The 22,762-nt window shown below is 36.8% G+C and overlaps 1 protein-coding gene across 15 annotated transcripts in view; it reads right to left on the reverse strand.

The window, feature by feature from the left end:
- The window catches only part of CADPS2 (calcium dependent secretion activator 2), a 312,438-nt gene that overhangs the window by 34,671 nt on the left and 255,005 nt on the right, over positions 1-22,762 (reverse strand). For 5 of the 15 annotated variants that reach the window (XM_062609680.1, XM_062609685.1, XM_062609678.1 and 2 more), the window contains 8 exons: positions 20,053-20,194; positions 19,804-19,923; positions 12,919-13,074; positions 9,220-9,367; positions 8,215-8,229; positions 4,290-4,364; positions 784-867; positions 634-666 (listed from right to left, as the gene is read on the reverse strand). In XM_062609680.1, the coding sequence (XP_062465664.1) occupies positions 634-666; positions 784-867; positions 4,290-4,364; positions 8,215-8,229; positions 9,220-9,367; positions 12,919-13,074; positions 19,804-19,923; positions 20,053-20,194 (773 nt within the window). Of the gene's footprint in view, positions 1-633; positions 667-783; positions 868-4,289; positions 4,365-8,214; positions 8,300-9,219; positions 9,368-12,918; positions 13,075-19,803; positions 19,924-20,052; positions 20,195-22,762 lie in introns of those variants that run through there. The other 10 variants (XM_062609683.1, XM_062609690.1, XM_062609681.1 and 7 more) reach the window with 5 other exon arrangements.

The following is a 22,762-nucleotide window of genomic DNA, read 5'->3' on the forward strand; positions in this document are numbered from 1 at the left end:
TTGTGAAAGAAGAAAGGATATTTATGGACAGTGATAATGACAGTATTTAGTAACTTCTTGCTTGCTTTTTAAAAGACATTCTACTATGATACTCTAATAAAAATATCCTAACAGCTGGATTTTGCTTTTATATATAAAAGAGCTCCAACAACTACCTTTTCTAGTTTTCATTTATATTACACAAACATTGCATAAGCAATTGTAAATCAGAGACTTAGCAAGCAAGGGATTAAAAAGCAAGATTGAGTCCTGAAGTCAGAAATCAATAGATAATGGATATTTGAGTACAATGTTTCTACTTGCTGCTTATCCTGTGTATTTGAACAATTTAGCCAAATGATGGAAAGACCTCTACAAGAGTATCTAAGTTACAATGCTTACTCTTCTACAACTGAAAAAGTGCATTGAGAATAACCTTTCTAAGCTTTGCTTTGAGACTTACTCATTGCTTGAGGGAAATGAAATGCCCTCTGAGGTTTGTAGTGGCTGTTTAAATACTCAGTGTAAAGCTATAATGAATCTCTGTAGGAAAGCAGAATGTCAACAATAAAAAAATGTGAGCTAACAAACTCCCTTTTTTTTTTAATTATTATGAGCACTAGGAAAAAAATGAATTAAAAGGCTTGTACTTACAGGAACATCAACGTATTTTGCAGCTGCTTTCACCTTTAGAAAATGAAAAATAAAATAAAACACAGTAAGCACTTTTTACTACAGATTGTGCACAATTTCAGAATTATACACAGAAAGAAAACCAGAACTGTTATGAATCCAAACACTTACAGTGAATGAAACTAATGATGAGAAGAAAGTGCCTTCATCATATCTTGACAACTTGGACAGCACACCTTCTAACACTGACACAACCTGGGGGAAAAGCACAGAGTGAAATCTAAACGCACAATATGAAAAGAAAATATTTGGAATGAGAATGTGAGTTTTTCTTCATCATATTATCATTGTTCAGCAGAGCAATGCAAACTGTAAACTTGATCACTTTCTGCATCTCACAAAGTGCTGAAATCAAGGACAACATTCTTTTTGCAGCTTCACCTATTGATTGGACTGATGGAAATCATTCAACCACTGCAGAAATAGAAACCCAACCCCCAAATTCTCCTGAGGTGGGGCTGCTACCTAACACCAATTTGCTGCCTCTAGAGCATGTGGTTAAACATAGAAGTGTGTGTACCCAGCATGTATTTTGCGTAGAAAACATATGTTATTTTCTAGGACCTCAGTTTCTAAGATCACAGCATCAAAGATGATGGAGCACAAATGTTAAAGGTGGTTATCTCAATATCGCATTTCTCTGATCTTTGCTACTGAATAGAAACCCAGCTCTGATTTCACCCAACAGTATAATAACACTAGAGTTTTCTGTCAACACCATGTGTTGTTGAACTACTACGATGCGGCCAAGAAGGGGCAAGAAAATGTATGCCCCAGTCTCTGGTATGGTGAGGTTTCTCCCCCCTGCACTCTCACCTGTGATTCTCTAGGTAAAGTAAGCCCTCAGGCAACTGATATGAGAAGGACTTTTTGCCAAAATTTATTTCTGACACCCCCCCCCCATCTTATTAATTGCAGTAAGTATAGCCTTAATGTTAAAACTCCCCCAAATCAGCCTTAAAGCAAACAAATTCCCTTTTCATGTCCCTCTGTGATGTTACGCTGCTCAAGTAATTAATGGTATATAACATAAAATATGTCAGCCATTGTGTTCATGCACATTTGTTTTACACATATGAATTGCTTTCCATTTTATATAAAGATTGTTTTAAAAGTCATCCCTTGTTCCCAACACAGTCATTCCCACAACTACGGGTATCATTTTATGAGTGTGAGGACAGAACAAAATTCCATCTGGCATGCTGTTAATGGGCACTGTAACAGTGTCACAACAGTGTCACCTCCAGAGGAACTGAGATCATCACTTTACAATAAGCCCTGCTCTTAACAGTTCAAGGAGCAGGAGCAAGTGCAAACCGACATTTGTCATTTATCAATCTAACCTGTCATATTTACAGTGATTAATTAAGACACTAGTACATAGGCGCCAATCAAGGAATAAAACCACATCATGAGAGAGTGGCAGTTGTTTCTGAAGCCCATGCACAGTATAATTACAGTCCTTTTATTAGACTGGATACCAGCTTTCTGCTTTGCTGTTGCATGTCTGTGAGATGCTGCTGATCATACTTTAAACTCATTTTACCTGACTGGAAAGGATTCTTTCTGCAGAACGGTGTTGAATCTAATTGTTCGAAGATCTGCTACGGAAATGGCTGATCTCACAAACAACATGGTGTCTACAGTGCCAACAAATAGTTCCATACAAGTGGGATACAAAAGAACAGAGAGCAAAACATTGCAGTGTCAAGGATGCCAATTCAAACGAAGCTGAAAACTTGTTTTCTGAGATCTCAGTGTACAGACACGTGAAGCTCTAAAAGCATTTCTGTGTATACCTCACATTCTCTGAATTGGTTACCCTGAGACACACTGTGCTTTGTGCTGTTTTGTGCTGTTCCTGTGATTTGATAAATGTTTTAGCTTGGTAAGTCTTGTGTGCAAAATACACAGTATAGTCTTTACCAAATAAAATCTCACTGAAGTGAAAGTGCTCTTTTCATTTTCATAGATGACTTGCAGCTAAAAAGAATGATTGAAACACATTCCACTGGAACACAAAAGAAATAACACAGAGGCAAAGGCTAAAACATAATGAAAATATATTAGATGAAAAAATGACCACACATGAATATCATGCACACTGGTGTGTATTTTTCCTGGCCAAAATCAAGAATGAAACATCAGCCTTCCTCTGTACCCTCAGAGGCTTTCAGCCTTGAAACAGAAGCAATCAGGATGCCATTGGCATTTCACATCTCAGGTGAGGAGTGGCTGGTTAAGCTCCTAATGATCAGCCAATCACACAGAATATTTGCTTCATATTTCAAGATTTCAACCTCTGGTAATAGCATATGTAACAACTAATGAGGAAAATCCCTCTGTATTGACAGCAGTTGTCTCTAACTTTCTTGTATATATATCCAGGAGATTACTATTTTCTCCCTTCTTCTAAAATCTCAGGTATTAAGAAAGATAATTAGAAAGTTTGCCTTTACTAAATTCCATTTTCTTCATCTTCAATACACTAAAACCAGAATTTGACAGGTTAGTTTGGAGTGATGACAGGTGGCATGTAAAATGCAAAACTATTGAGTTGAACTATTTGTAGTTATTTTTACGTCAAAACTTCTCTTTAGAGAAAAAATATATCATTTTTACACATTTGTCAGTAAGTGGACACATTTTGCTTAAACTTCTACAATGATTCTACAAAGCCTTCCTCTTCAACTCCTATGCAAGCATGGTGGGTGTCAATCCAAAAGGAGATTCCTACTCCCCCACCCCCTGCCAGCAAGCTGTGACAAGTGAAAATGAAGGCATGATGAAAATGTGACCAGAGTTGTATTTTTGTCACTAACGCACAAATTGTGAAAGTATGGCTTATTTCTCCTAGTTGAAAATCAGATATTTCTGGGTAGCTCGGAATGCATAGATAACAAAACTTCTCATGAAATCTTTTTTTTTTTGTGTCATTGTTTGTTGTGTCCCTCAAACTATTAGGGACTGAAAGCTTTTCTTTTATATCAAGCACTTAAGACTTTTACTGGAATAGAGGTGCTACAGTAACACAAGACACTGTTTAAGTTTTCTTCACTTATTCTCCAAGCGCCTACATCATATCAAAACATATATTCTTTTTAACTTACAAAGCCAAAGTCAAGAAAAAACAACTGACAAAATATTTTTAAATTAAATGATTTGTGGACCAAAATCTCATTACAAAGTTATACGAACACTCTGGATGTTGTCCACCTCTAAATAAGAAATTTAAATACTATTTTGTGATAGGAAGAAGGTTTTCATGTGAAAAGTTAAACAAGAAATAAAACACGCTATTACTTAAGATAATATTGATATATTAAAGCCTACCAGTTCTACTAGCTGCTAGCAGTTCTTATATATAACAAAAATACAGAAGACGTATTTATTTGATATTCTGTTCAGGTTGCATAGAAATTGTTTACCTAATGGGTTGTAAAATTTAATTTTGTAAATTCAATATTGTTTGCATGACTATTATTTGCAAATTTTGCTGTTTTCCCCACAATCTCATTGTGTATAGGAAATTTGTGATATTGAAAGACATTTCAGAAGTTCAATAATTAGAGATATATTTTCTGCTTCATTATAAAATAAAATCTAAATGGGTTTACCTTTGAAACAAGAAGTGAAATAATTTCTTTAACAGTTTCTTCAACCAAGTCATCTATTTTTGAATGATATTGTTGCTGTATTTGAAAAGAGAAAGAAGCATTAGCATGTATCTGAACACACACTTTTGTCGTAAGTCATAAATGATGCAAAGCTGATAACCCTGCCAGATCAGATTTAGTTAAAATTATCATTTTGAACATCAGAAGAACAAGCCCTTGAAAACGATCCACCCAATCAAGACTTCCTTACATTCTGTGTTGAAAATTTTCCCATGTACACTGTTGAGTTAAGCAGCTAATGGGGTTATTATTTAGATGAATTGAGTTCTTATTCTTATTCAGGAGAAGGAATGTGAAGGATACTTTTTGTCTTCTCCTATATAATTAAGGTGGCCATGTATTTTTTTCTAAAGGGTTGGTTTAGCTGGAGAAGCAAAAAGACTAGAATAAGATTTAATTAATACAGCATTTCATGTCTGACAACTCTCATTCATAAGTTATTTTAAATGTCCTCTAGAAATAAAATGAGCTCCAATTGTTCATCCTAAAAGAGCCTTTCTGTTAGCACAGTGAGCTGCAGTTTATACAAATCTTACAATATGCTCAAGCAAGGGCAAAATTAAAATTTCATCAACAAAGCAGAATAGATGGTAACAAATTAATAGGCCATAAAAGGCATAATAAAACAGACTTCATTCTCCATAGGCTTTTTCTTTAGCTTTTTCATAAAGAAGGTGTCTTTAAGTAAATGCTTTTAAAATAAATCTGCAAGACTTTAGATAATACTACAGAGTTCCCTACTGAAATTAACAGGAACTAGGAATCCCATTCTGTCAAGGAGACACATCAATTTAAACAGTAATTCTTCCTTTAGAAACATTTATCTGACAGCCAAGATTGTCCCCAATAGCCACTTCACAGAAAATGTGACTTGTAAAGACTAACCCTACCTTCATAGTTCAAGGCTACTTGGAACAGCTAACAGGATAATACTTGGAGTATAAGCACTGAGGTCAGTATAAACATTAGCCTAACTTAGCAGCTGCTAGCTGAATAGTTTTCAGAGCTTTAAGTTTTTAAAGGATATTTTTCGTCTGTCCCAGAGTTGCCATACAAACCAAAACATTAAAGTTGATCTGCTTATTATATTTAGGAATGATTTTATAAACGGGGTACCTACTGAACCTGTGTTTAAATGAAGAGAGAATAAAATTGTGAAATGCATTTGCCCACACATATGTATCTGCTACAGGTACCAACATCAAGTGTATTAATTTTTTTTGTTTTCATTTCTTTTAAAGTTTAAAAACCACTTGGAAAATGTGAATACACATCTCAGATAAGCAGCAGCAAACATCCAGGAACAGTGAAAGAGTGTATGCGAAATACATCAAAGAAACTTTCCACAATTTCAGATATATTTTATTCTAACCATATTAATGTCTTGACCACTATAATATGCTCTTGATCTACTAAGGACTTAAATCACTCCAAATTACCTGTGACATCTCTTGCTCACACACTCTTCAGAAGGCAACAGTATCTTACTCTAAAAACAATAAGTAATCTTTCTCCTACAGATGCATGTTGACACTATGCGTATTTCTACGATACATCAAAAATCACAGTTGTTCCTCCAATAAGTGTCTGCAACTTCACCTCCACAGCACATTAAATGAATGGATCAATGTATACTCTAAGATCAGCTCCTTTTTCTTTTTTCCTCCTTCATCACAAGGCAAATATAATTTTGTAGGAATCGAATATAATCAGTAACTTCATTGCATGACCAAGAAAATCTAAAAATTATTCAAAAATCACAAGCTAACAAAATTATGACATTTAATTATAAATAATGTTTTAATTTTTTAAATCTGTTTTTTTTTCTCAAGATTTATTTTGCAAACTGTGAGATCATAATTATTTTAACCCACTCATCAGTTCATGAATTCCACTAAAAAGGCCACACTCAACAAAACTTCAGATCCTCAGGGAAGATTATGTGACTCCAGAAGACACATTTGTAGAAGATGGCAAATACAGTAGAATTAACAGTAAAATTGTATGAGCTGACAAGGTTGTATGCACAATCCTGAAATGAGCACTTGCAGGTGAAATAAGCACTCCTGCTTTTCTCCTTGCTTGGTGAAAGCAGACAAATCCCTACCTCTTTTAAAACACATGGATAGCTTCTTTTGGGTTTTAAGATGACATCCAGAAGGCAAGGAGGGGAGCCCTCCTGAACGGCAGACTTCTTAGCAACTCTTTATGAGAGTGGACTTAACTGGAAGACATTTCAGAGCATGGTGAAGAGGGCATGAAGTAACATAGGAAAACCTGGGGATTCTATCTAAACTTTAAACTCAAGGTACTATTATTGCTAGCCATGACCAGAATTCCCTAATTATGTGATAATTAAGAATTCCCTCCTATCTGACAACACAGGGTGAAAACTTCAACATCTGACTACTTGAACAAGGTATAAAACTGATCATAGCTCTGTAGAGGGAATGAAAGGAGTATGCTGTATTCAAGATGTTTGAGTTTAACCATCTCACTAAATAACACCTTCCATCACTTGCAGATTAAGTTCTAGAAATTGTCAGATGGATATTCAGTGTTGAGTTTTAGGTGAACAAACATGCTTTTTAGAAAATGTTAACTTAGGCCTTATGGAATGCTTTTTTTGACTGTCAGAAAAGACCATTTTTGACACTAAAATGAAGATGATGGAGTTTGAAGGAAAGAAAGTCAATATGGGAAAGTTTTCAAGATCAAGTGGCTAAGTAGGAGTTACCGGAATTGCCAGAGCTGCTGTAGAGCCAGAGATGCAAATGTTTCTGCTATATAATCTGACTGCTTTGACAGATGGCCAGATTCCAGAAGTATCTCACCCAACAAAACTTGAAGCATTTTAAGCAACCATGATATCAGCTACAAGCAACTGAAAAGCCTATTTTTTCTTAACTTTCAAAAAAATCCTTAGAAATGGAAGAAACTGATAGACAAGAATTGAAGTTTTATGTGAAAGAAGGGTTTCCACATTATCTGATATTTTTAATATGTGAACAATGTGAGATTCTTTTGGTTTATTAGATGAATTTGGATGAAGATTAATTTCAGGACTTTGAAAAAAGTATGTATTTCATCCCAGATGTGCTAAATTGTCAAACAAATCACTGGATTCAGAGTAACAGACCTAGTAGGGAACAAAGGCTGTATTTTTGTTTTGGCGTTGTGAAGAGTGTATGATGGAGTTTGAAAGTCCAGAGAAATGGGAGGATTTCAGAAAAGAATCTGGTGAAGATCTGCAGTCCAAAAGGCTACTGAACTTTGGCTTTTATAGTAATGCTACAAAATGCTGAACTTCTGCTTTGAGGGGACTGGCTAACAGCGCAGAAGGCATTATCCAGAGCAGGCAAGAGGAATGGCATGACTTGGGGAATGAGGCTACACCATCTATCTGCAGTCTTTATGGAGGTACTGGTATTGAGTGTCCACAGAGTAGGGTGTGCATGGACATGTTTGCAGGTTACTGCTTGGACACTAAGTATAAGACGGCAGCATCAGCCTCAGGCAGAGTTGGTAGTTGTGGTTTACTTCTGATGAGCCTGAAACAAATTCTTTTGCCTTATTGAGACATGAAAGGGTCCAAAACTTTGTGATCCAGTAAGACAGGACACTGGGTCTGAAAAGCACAAAAGTGAAGAATTCATCCAGACCCTTCCTGAGCAAGGAAAGAAGAACTGAGAAGCTGATGATCAGTCTGTAGCAAGGGTAGGCAGTAAAAGAATTCTGAGGGCTCAGCTTATAAATTAATGTGAAAACCAGCATTACCATAATAATAATAAAAAATAATAATAATTAAAAAAACAATAATAAAAGAAAAAAAGTAGGTTAAAAACAAGAACAAAAAGACACTTACCCATTGACTAGCAAACTGGTTCATGTCACGGAAAACCAAAAGGAAAAATAAAGATGACAGGGTAGAACAGGAAAATGATGAATGTCTCATTGAATTAAAAAAAAAACAAAAAACAAAAAACAAAAGACAATTACATTGAATACACTAACTTAGAAAGCTGAGTCAATAAAATGAAGAGCACAGTAAAGAAATGGAAAAATCAACAGAAATGATGTGACCAAATAATATAAACATGAAACTGACTAAAGCTGACATCATTTTTGCTGCCAGATTCTGACTAATGTTTTTACCCTCTATACAAAACCAAATGAAACAAAATTACACTGCTAATGCAGTAGCACAGCAAGAACAGTTTTAATTTTATGCTGGTGGTCTCAGCATATATAGTATGCCTTTTTCACTTTACAGATTATTCCTGCCGAGAGTGACAACATGGGAAGGACAGTAGTTGGTGAAGCCTATATATCCTTCTAAAGCTCCACTCCATTGACAGTCCTGGCAGCAGACTACTGCCAAAATGGTCCCTGTCCTTGGAGACCACATAAAGAGATCCCATTAAATTACCTGATTATTTCTTTCCTCTGTTTTCAGCATGTACACAGGCATGAATACTGGACATACGAGCCACTGAAAAACAAACCTTCTTCACTTACAACCTGGCTGCAAAGGACAATGTTTTGGCTCTATTTTACTATTACAAGAGTCCTGAAAATGGCTGTTTCTCTGCTGCAACCCAATAAAAGATCCCAGAGGGGTTGTGAGTCAAGAAATCCTCTGAATGTTCAAGACTCACAGGTCAAAGCAAATAAATTACAGAAGCATCTGAAGATGAACGGTTGTGTCTTGTGTGATGCTTCTAGGGAGCTGTCTATGCATGCTCCTGTACAAGAAGAGCTGTGTGACACATTTCAGTTAGTTTGAAATTAATCTATAAAGGACTGTCTGCAGTGTGAGGTGTTTCATATTAACCAAACACAAGAATTAAACATATAAAATTCCACTTACCTCTTGCCCCCCATCCAGTATGCAGAGTTTAGCTGTCTGTTTTTTGGCATCAACTAAGACATTAAACATCGTACACAGAGAAGAAGGGATCCGCAAGTCTGTTGTTTTGTTCATCTTTTGCAGCTTGAGTTCAAATGCAATTCTTGTTCTGTTTATTGAAACACAATAAATCATATCAGTTTCTCTGATAATTCTGACCAACCAGTGTACAAACTTATGAACCTTACTAAACATGTTGGCTTACAATGTACACGCGTATAAGAATACCTTAGAAAATTCTGCACGTGCAGAATATCTACGCATTCAACAAACAATTGCATTGGTGGCAATCTCAAGGCTGCACTGCTTCAGCTAATTCAGCTGAATAATAAAAGTAGTATCTTCTTGCCTGCTATATAACAATATTCTTCCTTGTATGATGACTAAGAACAATTTAAAGCAGTGAAAAAAAAATACCATAAATTTTCCAACCTTTCTATGTTAAAATTATCATACCAAATAGTTACTTCTAAGAAATATAATAAAAAAAAATAGTCTTCTGTTTTTAATATGAAAGAGAATTTTAAGGAAGAAAATGAGTTTATTATTAAGCAAATATTAATATGTAATTGAAAAGTAAAATGTATCAGTAGATACATTACACAAAACCCCTCTTTTCTTCTCACACAGGTGTAAATAAGGAGCAATGCTACTGAAATAAATAATAATGGTTCAGAATACATAAATATAAAAGTAATGTTTTATTTCCACCCTTATTATTAAACGTGGGTACCAGAAACTGACAAAACATTTTAAGGAGATAAGAAAGAAGCATCCCGCCTCCATCTTAATAAGTCTTATAGAACATGCTAGTATAACAATAAGAGTTCCACCATTCTTTTCTGAGTTGCTACTAATACAATCCACCCTGTGGATGTAATGTACTTTCTTTTTTACCTGACATACAGTATGTTTGACCATACTAAAACATACTTAGTGTATAAACACTAGAATGTTATGCATTAACTCTAAAATATTAATGCATTTTCTGTATTGACACTAGGATCATTCTACAATACTAATTAAGCCTTTATTTACTGCCATCAGAACCTTCTTATTCTCTACAAAAGCAAGCAGCAAAGATGTCAGGATTGGTATCACAGACCAAAATCCAATAAAAGAATTATTTTTGTAATGCTTCAGTGTTAATACTTCTGTTCTCAGTTTCTGTTTGTGATCCTGGCAGCGAGCCATTTTTAACCTATTTTGTGTGTGCCGTTAAAAGCCACAGAGTCAAATCTCTATGGTGAAAAGTTTTAGATAATGACAACATGCGGCATTAGATTTATTGCCTAGGGTAATATATTGATGCAGTTGCCCTTCCCATATTAATTTGTAATAATCTTTGACTAAGACATAAGATGAATTTGAAAATACTAATTATTCAACAAATTGTGTTGACTAGTACTACTTCTATGAACCATTGTATTTTAGATGATGATAAGTTGAATGAGAGTCCCAGTGTAAAGTTTTTTTTTTCTTTTTTTTTTTTCTTCTAGGCTCAGAATCAATATTATCAGAATATTACTGCATCTCAATGATACTCCTTTGATGTTTTTTAAGATTACACTGTCTTCCAGTCCTTTGAGATTTTACCATTTTTTCTAAGATTTGCTAGGTATTTGTAGTTGACAGGCTTCAACACCAAATTCTTTAGAACAGAAGGATGTAAACTTACGTAACTTCAATTTTAGTAGGTATTTTCTCATGTTTCTTTGCTAGAGCTTAAAATTCTATTCCATACACCATAACATCACTCTTCCAAAATCAAATGGAAATGTTTGTGAAATGCTTCTACCATTTTTACCATGATTTCATCACTGTAGCTCTAGCAACAGGCTCATACACTAAACCCGAGGTTCTCCTTGTTCCTACTGTTTAATAGAAAATAATAAAATACTATGTTATCAGATTTAACCTTAGTGCATGTTAAAGGTTCTTGGTTCCTTTAGTCTTCCTTATCAATGTTGTATATTTCCTGCTTGACACTATTAAATCGTCTACAAATTATTTCCCCCCCATTATTAATTTATTTTTTTTAAGAATTCAATATTTTTATGTGTCCAGATTAAGCTTTCTCTGTATGTGGGATCATGCCTTCCCTGTAAATTTTCTAGACATGAAGATGCTTATTCTAAACTCAAAGATATGCACTGAAAGCTATGATATGACAGAGATCTGTTTATATCACCTATGCTTAATTTGAAATAACATATCCATAATTATACAATACAGTTAAAGAAAACCAGCATTGTTTTCTATAATTTGCAGAAGCTTAGCAATGTAAAACAGTGTCGGATGACTTTCAAATAGCCTTTTGTTTATTGCATAGATGCACAAATGCTGTATACACTTTAGTTTGTAATATGATGACACCAAGCTGTGTGGTTCAGTTGATACGCTGGAGGGAAGGAATGCCATCCAGAGGGACCTTGACACGCTTGCGAGGTGGGCTGATGCCAACCTCATGAAGTTTAACCATGCCAAGTGCAAGGTCCTGCACTTGGGTCGGAGCAATCCCACTCACAGGTACAGGTTGGGCAGAGAAGAGATTCAGAGCAGCCCTGTGGAGAAGGACTTAGGGGCGTTGGTCTATGAGAAAGTGAACACGAGCCGGCTTCAGTGTGCGCTCACAGCCCAGAAAGCCAACCGTATCCTGGGCTGCATCAAAAGGAGCGTGACCAGCAGGTCGAAGGAGGTGATCCTGCCCCTCTGCTCTGCTCTTGTGGGACCTCACTTGGAGCATTGTGTGCAGTTCTGGTGCCCTCAACATAAAAAGGACAGGGAACTGTTGGAACAAGTCCAGAGGAGGGCCACGAGGATGACCAGGGGATTGGAGCACCTCCCATACGAAGGCAGGCTGAGGAAGTTGGGGCTGTTCAGCCTGGAGAAGAGAAGGCTGCGTGGAGACCTCATAGCAGCCTTCCAGTATCTGAAGGGGGCTTATAAGAATGCTGGGGAGGGACTCTTCATTAGGGACTGCAGCGGTAGGACAAGGGGTAGCGGGTTCAAACTTAAACAGGGGAAGTTTAGATTGGATATAAGGAAGAAGTTCTTTCCTGTTAGGGTGGTGAGGCACTGGAATGGGTTGCCCAGGGAAGTTGTGAATGTTCCATCCCTGGCAGTGTTCAAGGCCAGGTTGGACAGAGCCTTGGGTGAGACGGTTTAGTGTGAGGTGTCCCTGCCCACGGCAGGGGGATTGGAACTAGATGACCTTAAGGTCTTTTCCAACCCTAACTATTTTATGATTCTAAGATTCTATATTTCTTAGAGACGCTACTCTAAAATAGTGACAAATTAAGTATTATTATTAGCTGAATAGAAATAATTAGATAGTAATGGAGAAAGGAAATGTACAAAATGAAAAAGGATTTCTTCTAGCAGATTTCTGAGATTTGTTAGTATTTGCCACAAATATGGAATAGAAAAGACATTTGGTTTAGTCACTTTCAATGGTCTATTCACAACATGTGCAGAAATTCTTGGTATTTCCCAGATGTTGCCAAATTGCTGATTGACATACAAGTCATGATCTCTTTATGGTTTCCCTGATTCCCCAGTCAGGATTCTGGTATAGGTGTACCTCTGTGAGCCAGTATGTCTATTCCTATGTGAATTTTCAAATGTCTCCGAATTTTCAATTCATCATTTCGACTGTACCTTTTAACGCAGGCTTCTATCATGTCAGTGGCCATGAGTTTAAGTCTCTGCTCTAAATGGCTGGCAAATTCTGGTTCTGGCCAGTGAAGATCAAAAACAAACATCTGTAGAGCATCCAGTTTCCAGAAAAGGTCTTCTGATGTAGCTGAGCCATTGCTATAAGAAGCAAAACAAAAGAAAGCCCCCAAGAAACAGAAGATAAATGTATAGGTGTTTATCCCAGTTGGCATAGAATTATCTAAGATACTAAGAATTCCTGTCACACCATCTTCCACCTTCACGTCACCATATCTCATAGCACAGTTACTCTTATTTGATTGTGAAAATGGTCATGGAAAATTTAAAATAATTCCACTAGAATGAAAAAGTGAAGTTTTCTCATCTGTTTGCTGAGAAACATGACAGACTAGGGAGGTAAATGGGATGCTGAGGAACACAGAAAATGAAGTAGCTCATATTTTGTATCAAGACAGGAAAAATAAAGGGTAGAGGAATAATTAATTAGCAAGGACCTTCTCAAAACAGTAAAGATTTTTCACATACATTTTCTTGCCTGCATAACTCTGGTAGATAAGCTTACAAAAGAGATGATGATGCTAGTAGAAAAAGGAAAACAGAAACTGTTTAAAGAAATTTGTGCACAAATAAAATGGGGGATTAATATGGCTCTGTCATCTCAGATTGTCCATGTAAAGTTTTTCTTCCACCCCAAATCAATTGCTAAATTTAAAAATATTTGCTTGTGATAAGATAGAACAATTTAAGGCTAATTTTAGCAGTAGCCACAGTTACACTTCAACTGTCACTGTGTTTTCATGATGCGTTGCATTGTAATTCCTGGGTTATTGGTTGTGCTGCACAGCATGGCATTCCAGGATATTAGTGACACAAGAACCAAAACTCAGCCTGTTGGTCCCAGTTCAGATAAGACTAGTTGAAACATGTCGCTACTGACATTTTTTTTCTTCTGCCTCATGTCAAAAGAACATAATTATCAAAGTGTTAAGTGACCCCAGCTCTTATGGAAGAGGTCAGTGGGTGTTGAGTGTGCTCAGGACAGAGCAGGAGCTGATTAAAAAGAAAGAAACAAACAAACTAAAAATACAAAAGGCCGCTAATATCTGAACACCTCATGCACCCCTCAGACAGCAGCTCCACCACCGGTTCACACCAGGTTAGCTGAGCCAGCAGGTGGTGAAGTGAAGCAAAGCACACAGCTCATGTTCAGGGCTCTGAAGAGGCAGAATGGATGCAGCAGCAGTACTGCTTTGGTCTCACAGCACCCCATGAGCTTCCAAACCCACCCAACTGCCCCCTTGCCCTGCTGCCTTAACGCCATCACTGTCTTCTGCAATGCTGTGTGAATGCTGAAAGGAGCTGCCAAGCCAGGCAAAGGGACAGCCAGCAAGGGCTGGGCAGTGGGTGATGAGCTGGGAGCTGGGGTGCCTGCCTAAGGAAAAGGCTGGCTCTGAGTGACTGACCCTGAATTCAGCTTTGGTTTTAAATGGTGCAAGTTTTGATATCTTCACCATGCATAGCAGGAAATTTCAGTTTTAGACAGGTGTTTTTGATACCATGCATATTTCCCACTCTTATTTTAAGTATAATTGCTAATTTTACATTTTACTGTGCTCCTGAAAGAAAACACCAGCAACAGGAAAAAGTCCCATGGGACTACTAAGTTTATAACTTGCACAGGGACATTACCTGTTAAGGTTGGACCTGAACAGGGACCACTTTTATACACCACCAAGTTTAATTAAGATATAAAAACAACAAACCACCAAAACTTCTCAGAAATTTTCTAATACTGTTAGACTGTTTCTTAAGTTATATGATAAGCAAATACTGAACATTTCATTACATCTGCTGTGTACACTGGCAGTGAGTGACGTTGCAGATGCTATGCTATGCACGTTATTTGATTCAAAAGTGACTAAATCAATTTTTGAGAGGACTGATGTAAAAGAAAGCAATATACAGGGACAGAAATGGGGACAATCTCAGTATATATATATATACATATTGCAGTTGATCAGAACACAGAAAACCATACATTCCCAAGAAACAGAACTACTGTTTTTTCATCATCAAATCATACAATTTAACCATTGTTTTATTCTTCCATATTTTTTCTTTTTTTTGCCTAATGGAATTCCAAATGAAATTCTTTAGGACTCAGGAGGACTAATGTGCTCTCAGTAACATCAGTGTATTTTTATGCATGTTCATTCCCTGGTAGCCACTTAATTTGGTTTCATTAGACTACCAAATAAAGTTTCACAGTTATAATAAATGTAATAATAGGCACAGGTTCATGAAACACTAATTCATTCTGTGAGAAACACTCATTCATTCATTCTCTTTTCATATTATTTTGAGCTCCCATTCTTCATTTTTTTATTCAGCATTGCCCAATGACAACTGAATTTGACTGGCATATTATCCCAATAAGATGGGGAAGGAAAATAGGTGCTACAACAAAAACTAATTGATCCTATTTCACACATCCAGACACAAATATCTAATTTGTTTGTTAAATGCTGCATAAAACTGTGCTTTCAATCACCTTGTTATTGCTATCTGTAACAGATACTTGTTTTATTTGATTTTTAGGATTTTTTTATCAGCACATACCTTGATACAATGAAGTGGCTATACAGTCTAAAGATTTGCACAGTTGACCAATTTGCTTTCCCTACTAGGAGCTGGAAACATCACTTCAGGGTTTATACTACATGAAGTGTAACATGAAGAAGGCTAAACTCAGTTTTTACCTCCTTCTGGCAGCAGAAGGAATTCCTGCATTCAAATAAAACCACCAGCATTTGAAATTCCAGAACCAATTTTTTTTTTTTTTTTTTTGTGAAGGGACAAGACACATTATTGGCTACTGAAAAGTTTTTATTTGGACATGTATGGTAAAACTACTTCAGTTTAATGAATGGAATAATATAGCTCTACTAGGAAATGGAACTGGTACTCTTTCTTTAAAAACTGTATTCTATATACTTATCTATATTTTTAATATTAAGCACAAATTCCACTGTTTTGCTCATCAAAACTTATGCCTTCAGCACTAGCTCCTTGGGCAAAAGGTACTGTCTGGTTGTCCTCTCATTTTAACCAGGTCATGGCAGTTAGAGAATGTTTCCAATGATTAAAAGAGGAAAATATTATGCCCACCCTAATAATTTTTTTAATGGCAATTTAACTCTGTACTTGGTCACACTCTGACTGGGAGAATGGACCAGGTAGCTCCAGAGGTTTATTTTATGAATTATCTTATGGCCAAATGCCTTGCAACATACTGAATAGAGCAAAAATAAAGTCCAAGATGTAATGTTTCTCCAAGACCCTCCAGAATATTAAACCTAGGAGCTCCATAAAGCCTCCTAAGCAATTCACTTACCTACTGACAGCTGAATGAGAGAGCTCCCCCCTAGGCTTGCCAGCTACCTAAGCAGTAGCAATTAGTCAAACAAACCACTAATAAAGCACTCTGGCTGCAAGATCAGCACAAACACAACTCCAGAGAACATACTTAATATGTCAGTTCTTGCCTAGATGTGAAACTCCTTAGGATGGCTTGGGATATGAAAACACAGGAGTAATACTAAATATCTCAGGACATTCTCAATCAGCCACAAGATTCAAAACCAGCTGGCTTTCATTCTTGTGGAATTTACTAAGAGCAATGATGGTGATTTTATAAATTACAGCAACTATATATTTTTTAAGGTTACAAACCATTAGTGTTTTGTGAGGAGGGTTTACAAAACAGGGCACCAGCTCTGTGTTTGTTGTGAGCCCTCAACTTGTGAGCTCCAGTTCTACTTCCTTTATGCTGCCTCAAGATGAGTATTCAGGTCTCAGAAAGTCAGCTGAGAACTTGTTCAACAGAAGAGTACTTCCAGTAATTACAGTCAACAGCTGTTAGTCCCACCTCTCTATTTTCCACCACCAGATGAGGGAGAAGGATAGAGCAGAACTTTGGCAACTAACAGCTATGTATGGTCCCTCAAAGATAACAGGGACAGACTTATGTCATAGTTCCTCTACTTATTTCAAGGGTGAGGCAACCTAAGCATCAAACAATCAAAACATGTTTTTTGAGCCTTCTTCCTGCATGTTAGTATTTTTGGAAGAAAAGAAATTTGGTCCACAGTGTCTTCCAGAATGCTAAACAGAAACCAGCTGTGCTCAAATCTCCTTAGTCTAAAGAAAGCAGGTCAACTAAATTGCACTATTCCATCAGTACTGTGGGTACACTTTTAAATACACACCCTTAAAACACACACCATGGCCTCCGACCACTTTACTGGATAAAACACTGTCACAGCAACATATGTGGTACTACAGATGAAACCCCCACAAGACAGTGCTGAAACATGGCCTCCTGACACACTCAGCATGCATGAACACAAAAAATGGTCCAGAACAAGAGCTCAGACACATTCAAACCAGACCCTTTCATATCACAATCACCGTCACTCTTCCAGCTGGTCCCTCTTGTCACTTATGATAGTTGAGCTATAGCATGAAGAATAGATCTAAGACATTTCCCTTTACATTGCCTGTTCTGGTTGGAAGACAAGAAAGGACTATTCTCCTGTAAGCATGTATCTTATTTCATGTTTCCCCAGCCTGATGTTTTAGACTGCCACCAGATAGCAACAGACAGCCTCAGGTCTGTATCTGCAATACTTTTGGCCAGTGAATCAGTGCAGTCATGGCTGCACTGAAAATAACACTACTATATAAATTAAACCATAAATAATTAAAATCACTCAAAAATCAAACTTAAAAGCCAGGTCCATAAGAGGCAGAGTAATTAAAATTAAAATACAAACTGGAAAAAAAAATATCAATTTAAAGTAGTACATCTGAATTAACAAATAAGTACAAAAAAGCCCATCCTCATTCTGGCTGATTAGAAGATTTTACAGAATATTCAGACTTTTTTTTTTGTCTTTAAGGATATTGTCTTCAGCCAAATAGAACAGTAATGCACACTGCTCTGCATGTCTAGCCAACCTGTCCTCTGAGTTGTCCTCTCCAGAGACCAATCAAGAAAATCAGACTACCGCTCATAACATTGTCCCCTTTTCATATGTCCCTTTCCAGGGCCCAATAATAAAAGATTAAACCAAAACAATTCAAAATAAGGTAATGATCTTCCTAAGTGCTGTTATAAGCAGCATGTATTTACTGCTCAAAAACATGTGATGAAGGGGAAAAAATGACAGAATTAAAAATTATAAATAATGTTCTCTAGTAATAGTCAAGAGAATTTTCACAACTTTTAATTGAAAGAAGGGAAAATCTATTTTCATCAATAAAGAACATAAAGAAGTGCCTAACTATGGATATATTTTCACCTCTTTCTCTTCAGCAAAAGGTCTTAGGTAGGCATGTAGCAGCTCTGTTGACTATGAATAGATTTAAACATGAATGTAAGAGCATGAACATGAACATTAGTAAAGTTTGGAGAATATGGAATCTCTTTTTATTGCAGACAAAACAGACACAGTCTTGGCATTATTGACAAACATTTAATTGTAACTCAGTTGGCTCAGACTGCTTTTTCTCATGCTTTTTGCCTGTAGATTCTTCATCAGGCAAACCTAGCATTATTATACTGAACAAAAGTACCCAAAGTACCAAAGCCAAGGATTAAGAGGAATTTTGTCAATTTTTAGGGGAATTACCAGCAGAACAACAATCATAATGCTCAACAGATAAGTGCCAGAAGTCTGGGAGAGCACAAATTATCAACTCCCTTTCTACAAGGAGTCACATGGGAAAGATGAGGGGTAATGGGTGCAAGTTACTCCTGGGGAGATTCCAAGAGGAAAGTTTTTCACAATGAGAACAATCAGCCATTGGAATAATCTTCCCAGATAAGCGGTGGATTCCCTAATATTGGACACATTGAAGATTCAGCTGAACAGGGTACTGGGCCACCTTGTGTAGACTGTGTTTTTGCCAGAAAAGATTGGACCAGATGATCCAAGGTCTCTTCCAACCTTGTATTTTGTGATTCTATGAACTCTTGCAGTAATGGATCTAAGTCCTTGCTAGGAGTTTTTCACTCCATCATAAAACTTGAGAAGACAATACTTGAAATCATATCAAGCTTTGCATCTTGAACGTGTGTTTTTTCATATTCATCCTTTCCTAATGCAACTTTAGCTGAAATAAGTTTCTTGCTGAGCCTTTCTCTAATGCATATGAATGTGTTGTCACACAAAAATCTTGCCTGTAACTATGGGAATATTCCCACAGAACAGGGCATGTCTGTTCTATTTATTCTATCTTTTTTTTTTAAGAAAAGAGCACTGAAACGTTGGGGGGAGAAATCAGAAAGAAACATAGTTTTCAAACAGACAAAGAAATGGATGTACTTCTATTCTGGGTACTTATTAACCTTTTACTATTTTCCTGTAACATGGATATTTAATCTAATGGCAATATTTGCTACCAATGATTTTCAGAACCAATACATGGTAAGTTAACTAAACCCATGTGAAAATATGGGCTGCCTCACTTTATAAAACCACAATCTCAAATCAATTATCCAAAAGGTTCCCCACTGCTTATTAATTCAAGAGAGTCATAGCTTGTTTAGGGCATTACACACCATTCATACTTTGACAGACCTTTGCCAAGTTGATTTTGTAAGCTATCAGGTTTAAGACTGCTACATTTTAATGTACTGGAAAGCGCAACTCACTAACAGTCCATGCTTGGCTTACTTCCAAGAAACAGTCATTTCCAACTAAGAGATCATAAACACCATGCAATCCAAATACAGCTGCACAGAACACTAGCAAGGCCATGCAGAGCTGACATACAGTCAGAAGGTTATTGAAGAATACACACGTGGAGTCATACAAAGAAGTCATCCAGGTTGGTGTAGTAAAGCTAGGTATTTGTGGAAGATTAACAGGCAAACTTGGAACTTTTGGAAGAGCTACATTAGGAAGACTGTTGGTGATGCTCCTGTGAAGAAATAAACAATGTAGGAATACAATAAAAAATAGAATATTTAGAGGACAACAGGGGAGAACACCTGATTAGACAGAAAGCTGTAGGCAGGTGCTTTGTTCAGATCTTGTAGAAAGCACTTACTTGACGGGTTGCCATGATTCTTGTTCAAGACCTCTGTGAATAGACTGGGCAATTGATGATTCCATGAGATCAATGTAGCGTATGACCATGGGAACAAAAATTTCTTGCAAGTGCTTGTGGAACTTTCCATTGCACAAAAATGCTTTGAAAACAAACAAAGCACAAATAAAAAATGTCAGGCCTTTCCCTACTTTATTTTACTATAGGAAAAAAATATTTCTTAAAATATTTTAATATACAAAAGCATTATAAGAACAAGATCCCACTTGTGTAGGAAATACAGTTCAGAAAAGACAAATGAAGTGCTTCATAAGGACACTGCAGTACATTTTAAACTTACTGTAACAAAAACTAGGCACAAACAGAAGTTGTTTGCTGAACCAGAACACTTCTGCATCTTTGCTGAATCTAAGCCTTAGTAATTTTGCTCAATACTTAGACACCAAGACAGAATAAAAAAACCCAAACAAACCAAACAGCATTTGAATGTCATTCAATTATTTTTATTCTGCTTATGCTAAGAAGAACGAAGGTTACAGTAAAACATTGCAGCTGCACTGGGCTACGTGCAAAAATATAGATGTATACAGCATTTCCTCCAGATTGCTTAATGGAAAAAGGCAATATGTGGCATATGAATGTTTGGGGGAGTAAGAACAGTTTACCCATCTGCTCTGCGTTCTTGGGAGCTGGCAAAGTCCTGAATCACTGTCTGTAGCTACCAAGAAGACGTCTTAATGTTCTTGTGCATGTCCACACACAAAAATCTTGAAGGCCAGAGCTCATCACCAGAACTGTGGCTTTTTCCATCCTGACATGTGTTCAAACCTCATCAAGGCTGCATGAACAGAAGTACCTACCAGGCAGTCTGTGCTCATGTGAAACATCCTCAGCCAAGTTTACCTCTCCTCTGCCCTCTCAACTGTCTTGCAAAATTTTAAAGGAGCGAACACTACACTTCTCTTCTGGAAGTTTGCTGATTCTTCGGTGTGATTATTTCCAACTTACAGCAATTTTAATTTTACAACTATTTAAAGCAAGTCCTGAAAACTAGCTGCCGAAAGTGCTTAGGAAAGCTGACAACATGAAACACACATAGAGGGGTTCTTTTGGTTTTCTAAAGAAATGGAGCTGATTGGTGAGTGCAATACAAATATGAAGCAACATTAGTGAAGTAAATTAGCTATAAGCAGTAGAAAATTACCTGCTTCACAAATGGGATTTACTGCATGAAAAACTATACATACAATGCAAACTGAAGATACTCAAAACCTGAAAATTAGTTTGTCACCAACACTGCTTGTCCCTGCACATCCTGAAATGTTCTCCTAGCAAATCCTGACTCTTAGCACACTTATGTCCTGTTCCACCAAGGGAATATATCAGTTTCATGTTTTGAATGTGTCTATGTTCACCCATTAATCCAGCACTATTATTAGGACCTATCAGAACATTCCCATGTGTACATGTAAATCATACAAGCAAGCTGAGCTGAAGAGAGAAATTTTCATGATTTTGGTAGCCCTCCTTTTTTCCCACCTATATTTTGTTGGTTTTAATTCTCTTATGGGTTTCTTGTCCCACATATTTCTGCATCCAGGCTTCTAATCTGATTTGCATGGGTACCACAACTGCATTTTGAGGAGGCTTCCTCCCCTTCCTAAGAAGAAAATCCTGGGTCATGCGGCTCAAACCTATGGAAACCAGCTCACAAAATTACAATCCATCTTCCACTACTGGTACTACTCCATGTATAACATATAAACATAATTTCAGTAACTTCTAGAAACTCCTTTGCCTTCCATTCTTGAATGATGTCCAGCACAAAATGAACCTGGGAGAGATGGAAACTGCTGGAAAAACACATCATGAAGTTTCAGTTCCCTATTTTTACTTGTATTGCAAGGAAGTTGCTCAGTGTCTGGACACTAATTTTTTCTTTTTTTCTTGAATATAATGATGTGAAAGCAAAAACTATTTTATTGAAAACATCCTTGCAGGGTGATGAAAAATTATGTATCAATCACTTTTACCTAAGGAGGCAACACTAATGCCATCAGCTCACTTTGATTTTTTTTCACCTGCCTCTCTCTTGATAAAAATTTTTAAGCTTTTCATTGATTTCAACAATATTACACACAGGGGTGGAGATACCAGATATATGAAGATCATGAAAACAGGCAGCTAGGCAGCAGGCAGAGATTATTAGGGTTTCCACTGAGAAAAAGGCATCAGCATAGGCTCATCTCTTATTAAACACTTGAGAATCTACCCTTGAGAGCACCTATGAGTCCATTACAAACATGCTCCATTATTTACACTGCTCCTAGAACTACTTGTTAACTAGCTAGCTCTGGCATAATTATTTCTATATCAGGCACTCAAAACAGTGTTATTTTTCTACATTTATATGTCTTAAACCTGCAGCTTCTGTGACCAGCAATTAACAACAACTTAGAAGGATTTGGATAGTAACAAAAAGGTTTCACAGTAAAAGGTGATGCACATTGCCTTTGAGAAACAAAAGGCTGGTCTAAAGCTACACATTAGGCTGATTTTTCAAGGCAACTTTGAGCTTAAAACCAGGAATACAACTGTGTCAAGTACATCAACATTGCTTCTTTATAGCGAGTCAGTGCAGGACTGTCATTAACTAGGCAACCACAGATACTGGAAGGGATGATCTTGTAGTTTACTGTTTTTTGACCAC

Source organism: Pezoporus occidentalis, unplaced genomic scaffold (genome assembly GCF_034315485.1).
Source record: "Pezoporus occidentalis ecotype Australia unplaced genomic scaffold, CSIRO_AGI_Poc_V1 ctg14, whole genome shotgun sequence".
In the NCBI taxonomy this organism is placed as follows: domain Eukaryota; kingdom Metazoa; phylum Chordata; class Aves; order Psittaciformes; family Psittacidae; genus Pezoporus; species Pezoporus occidentalis.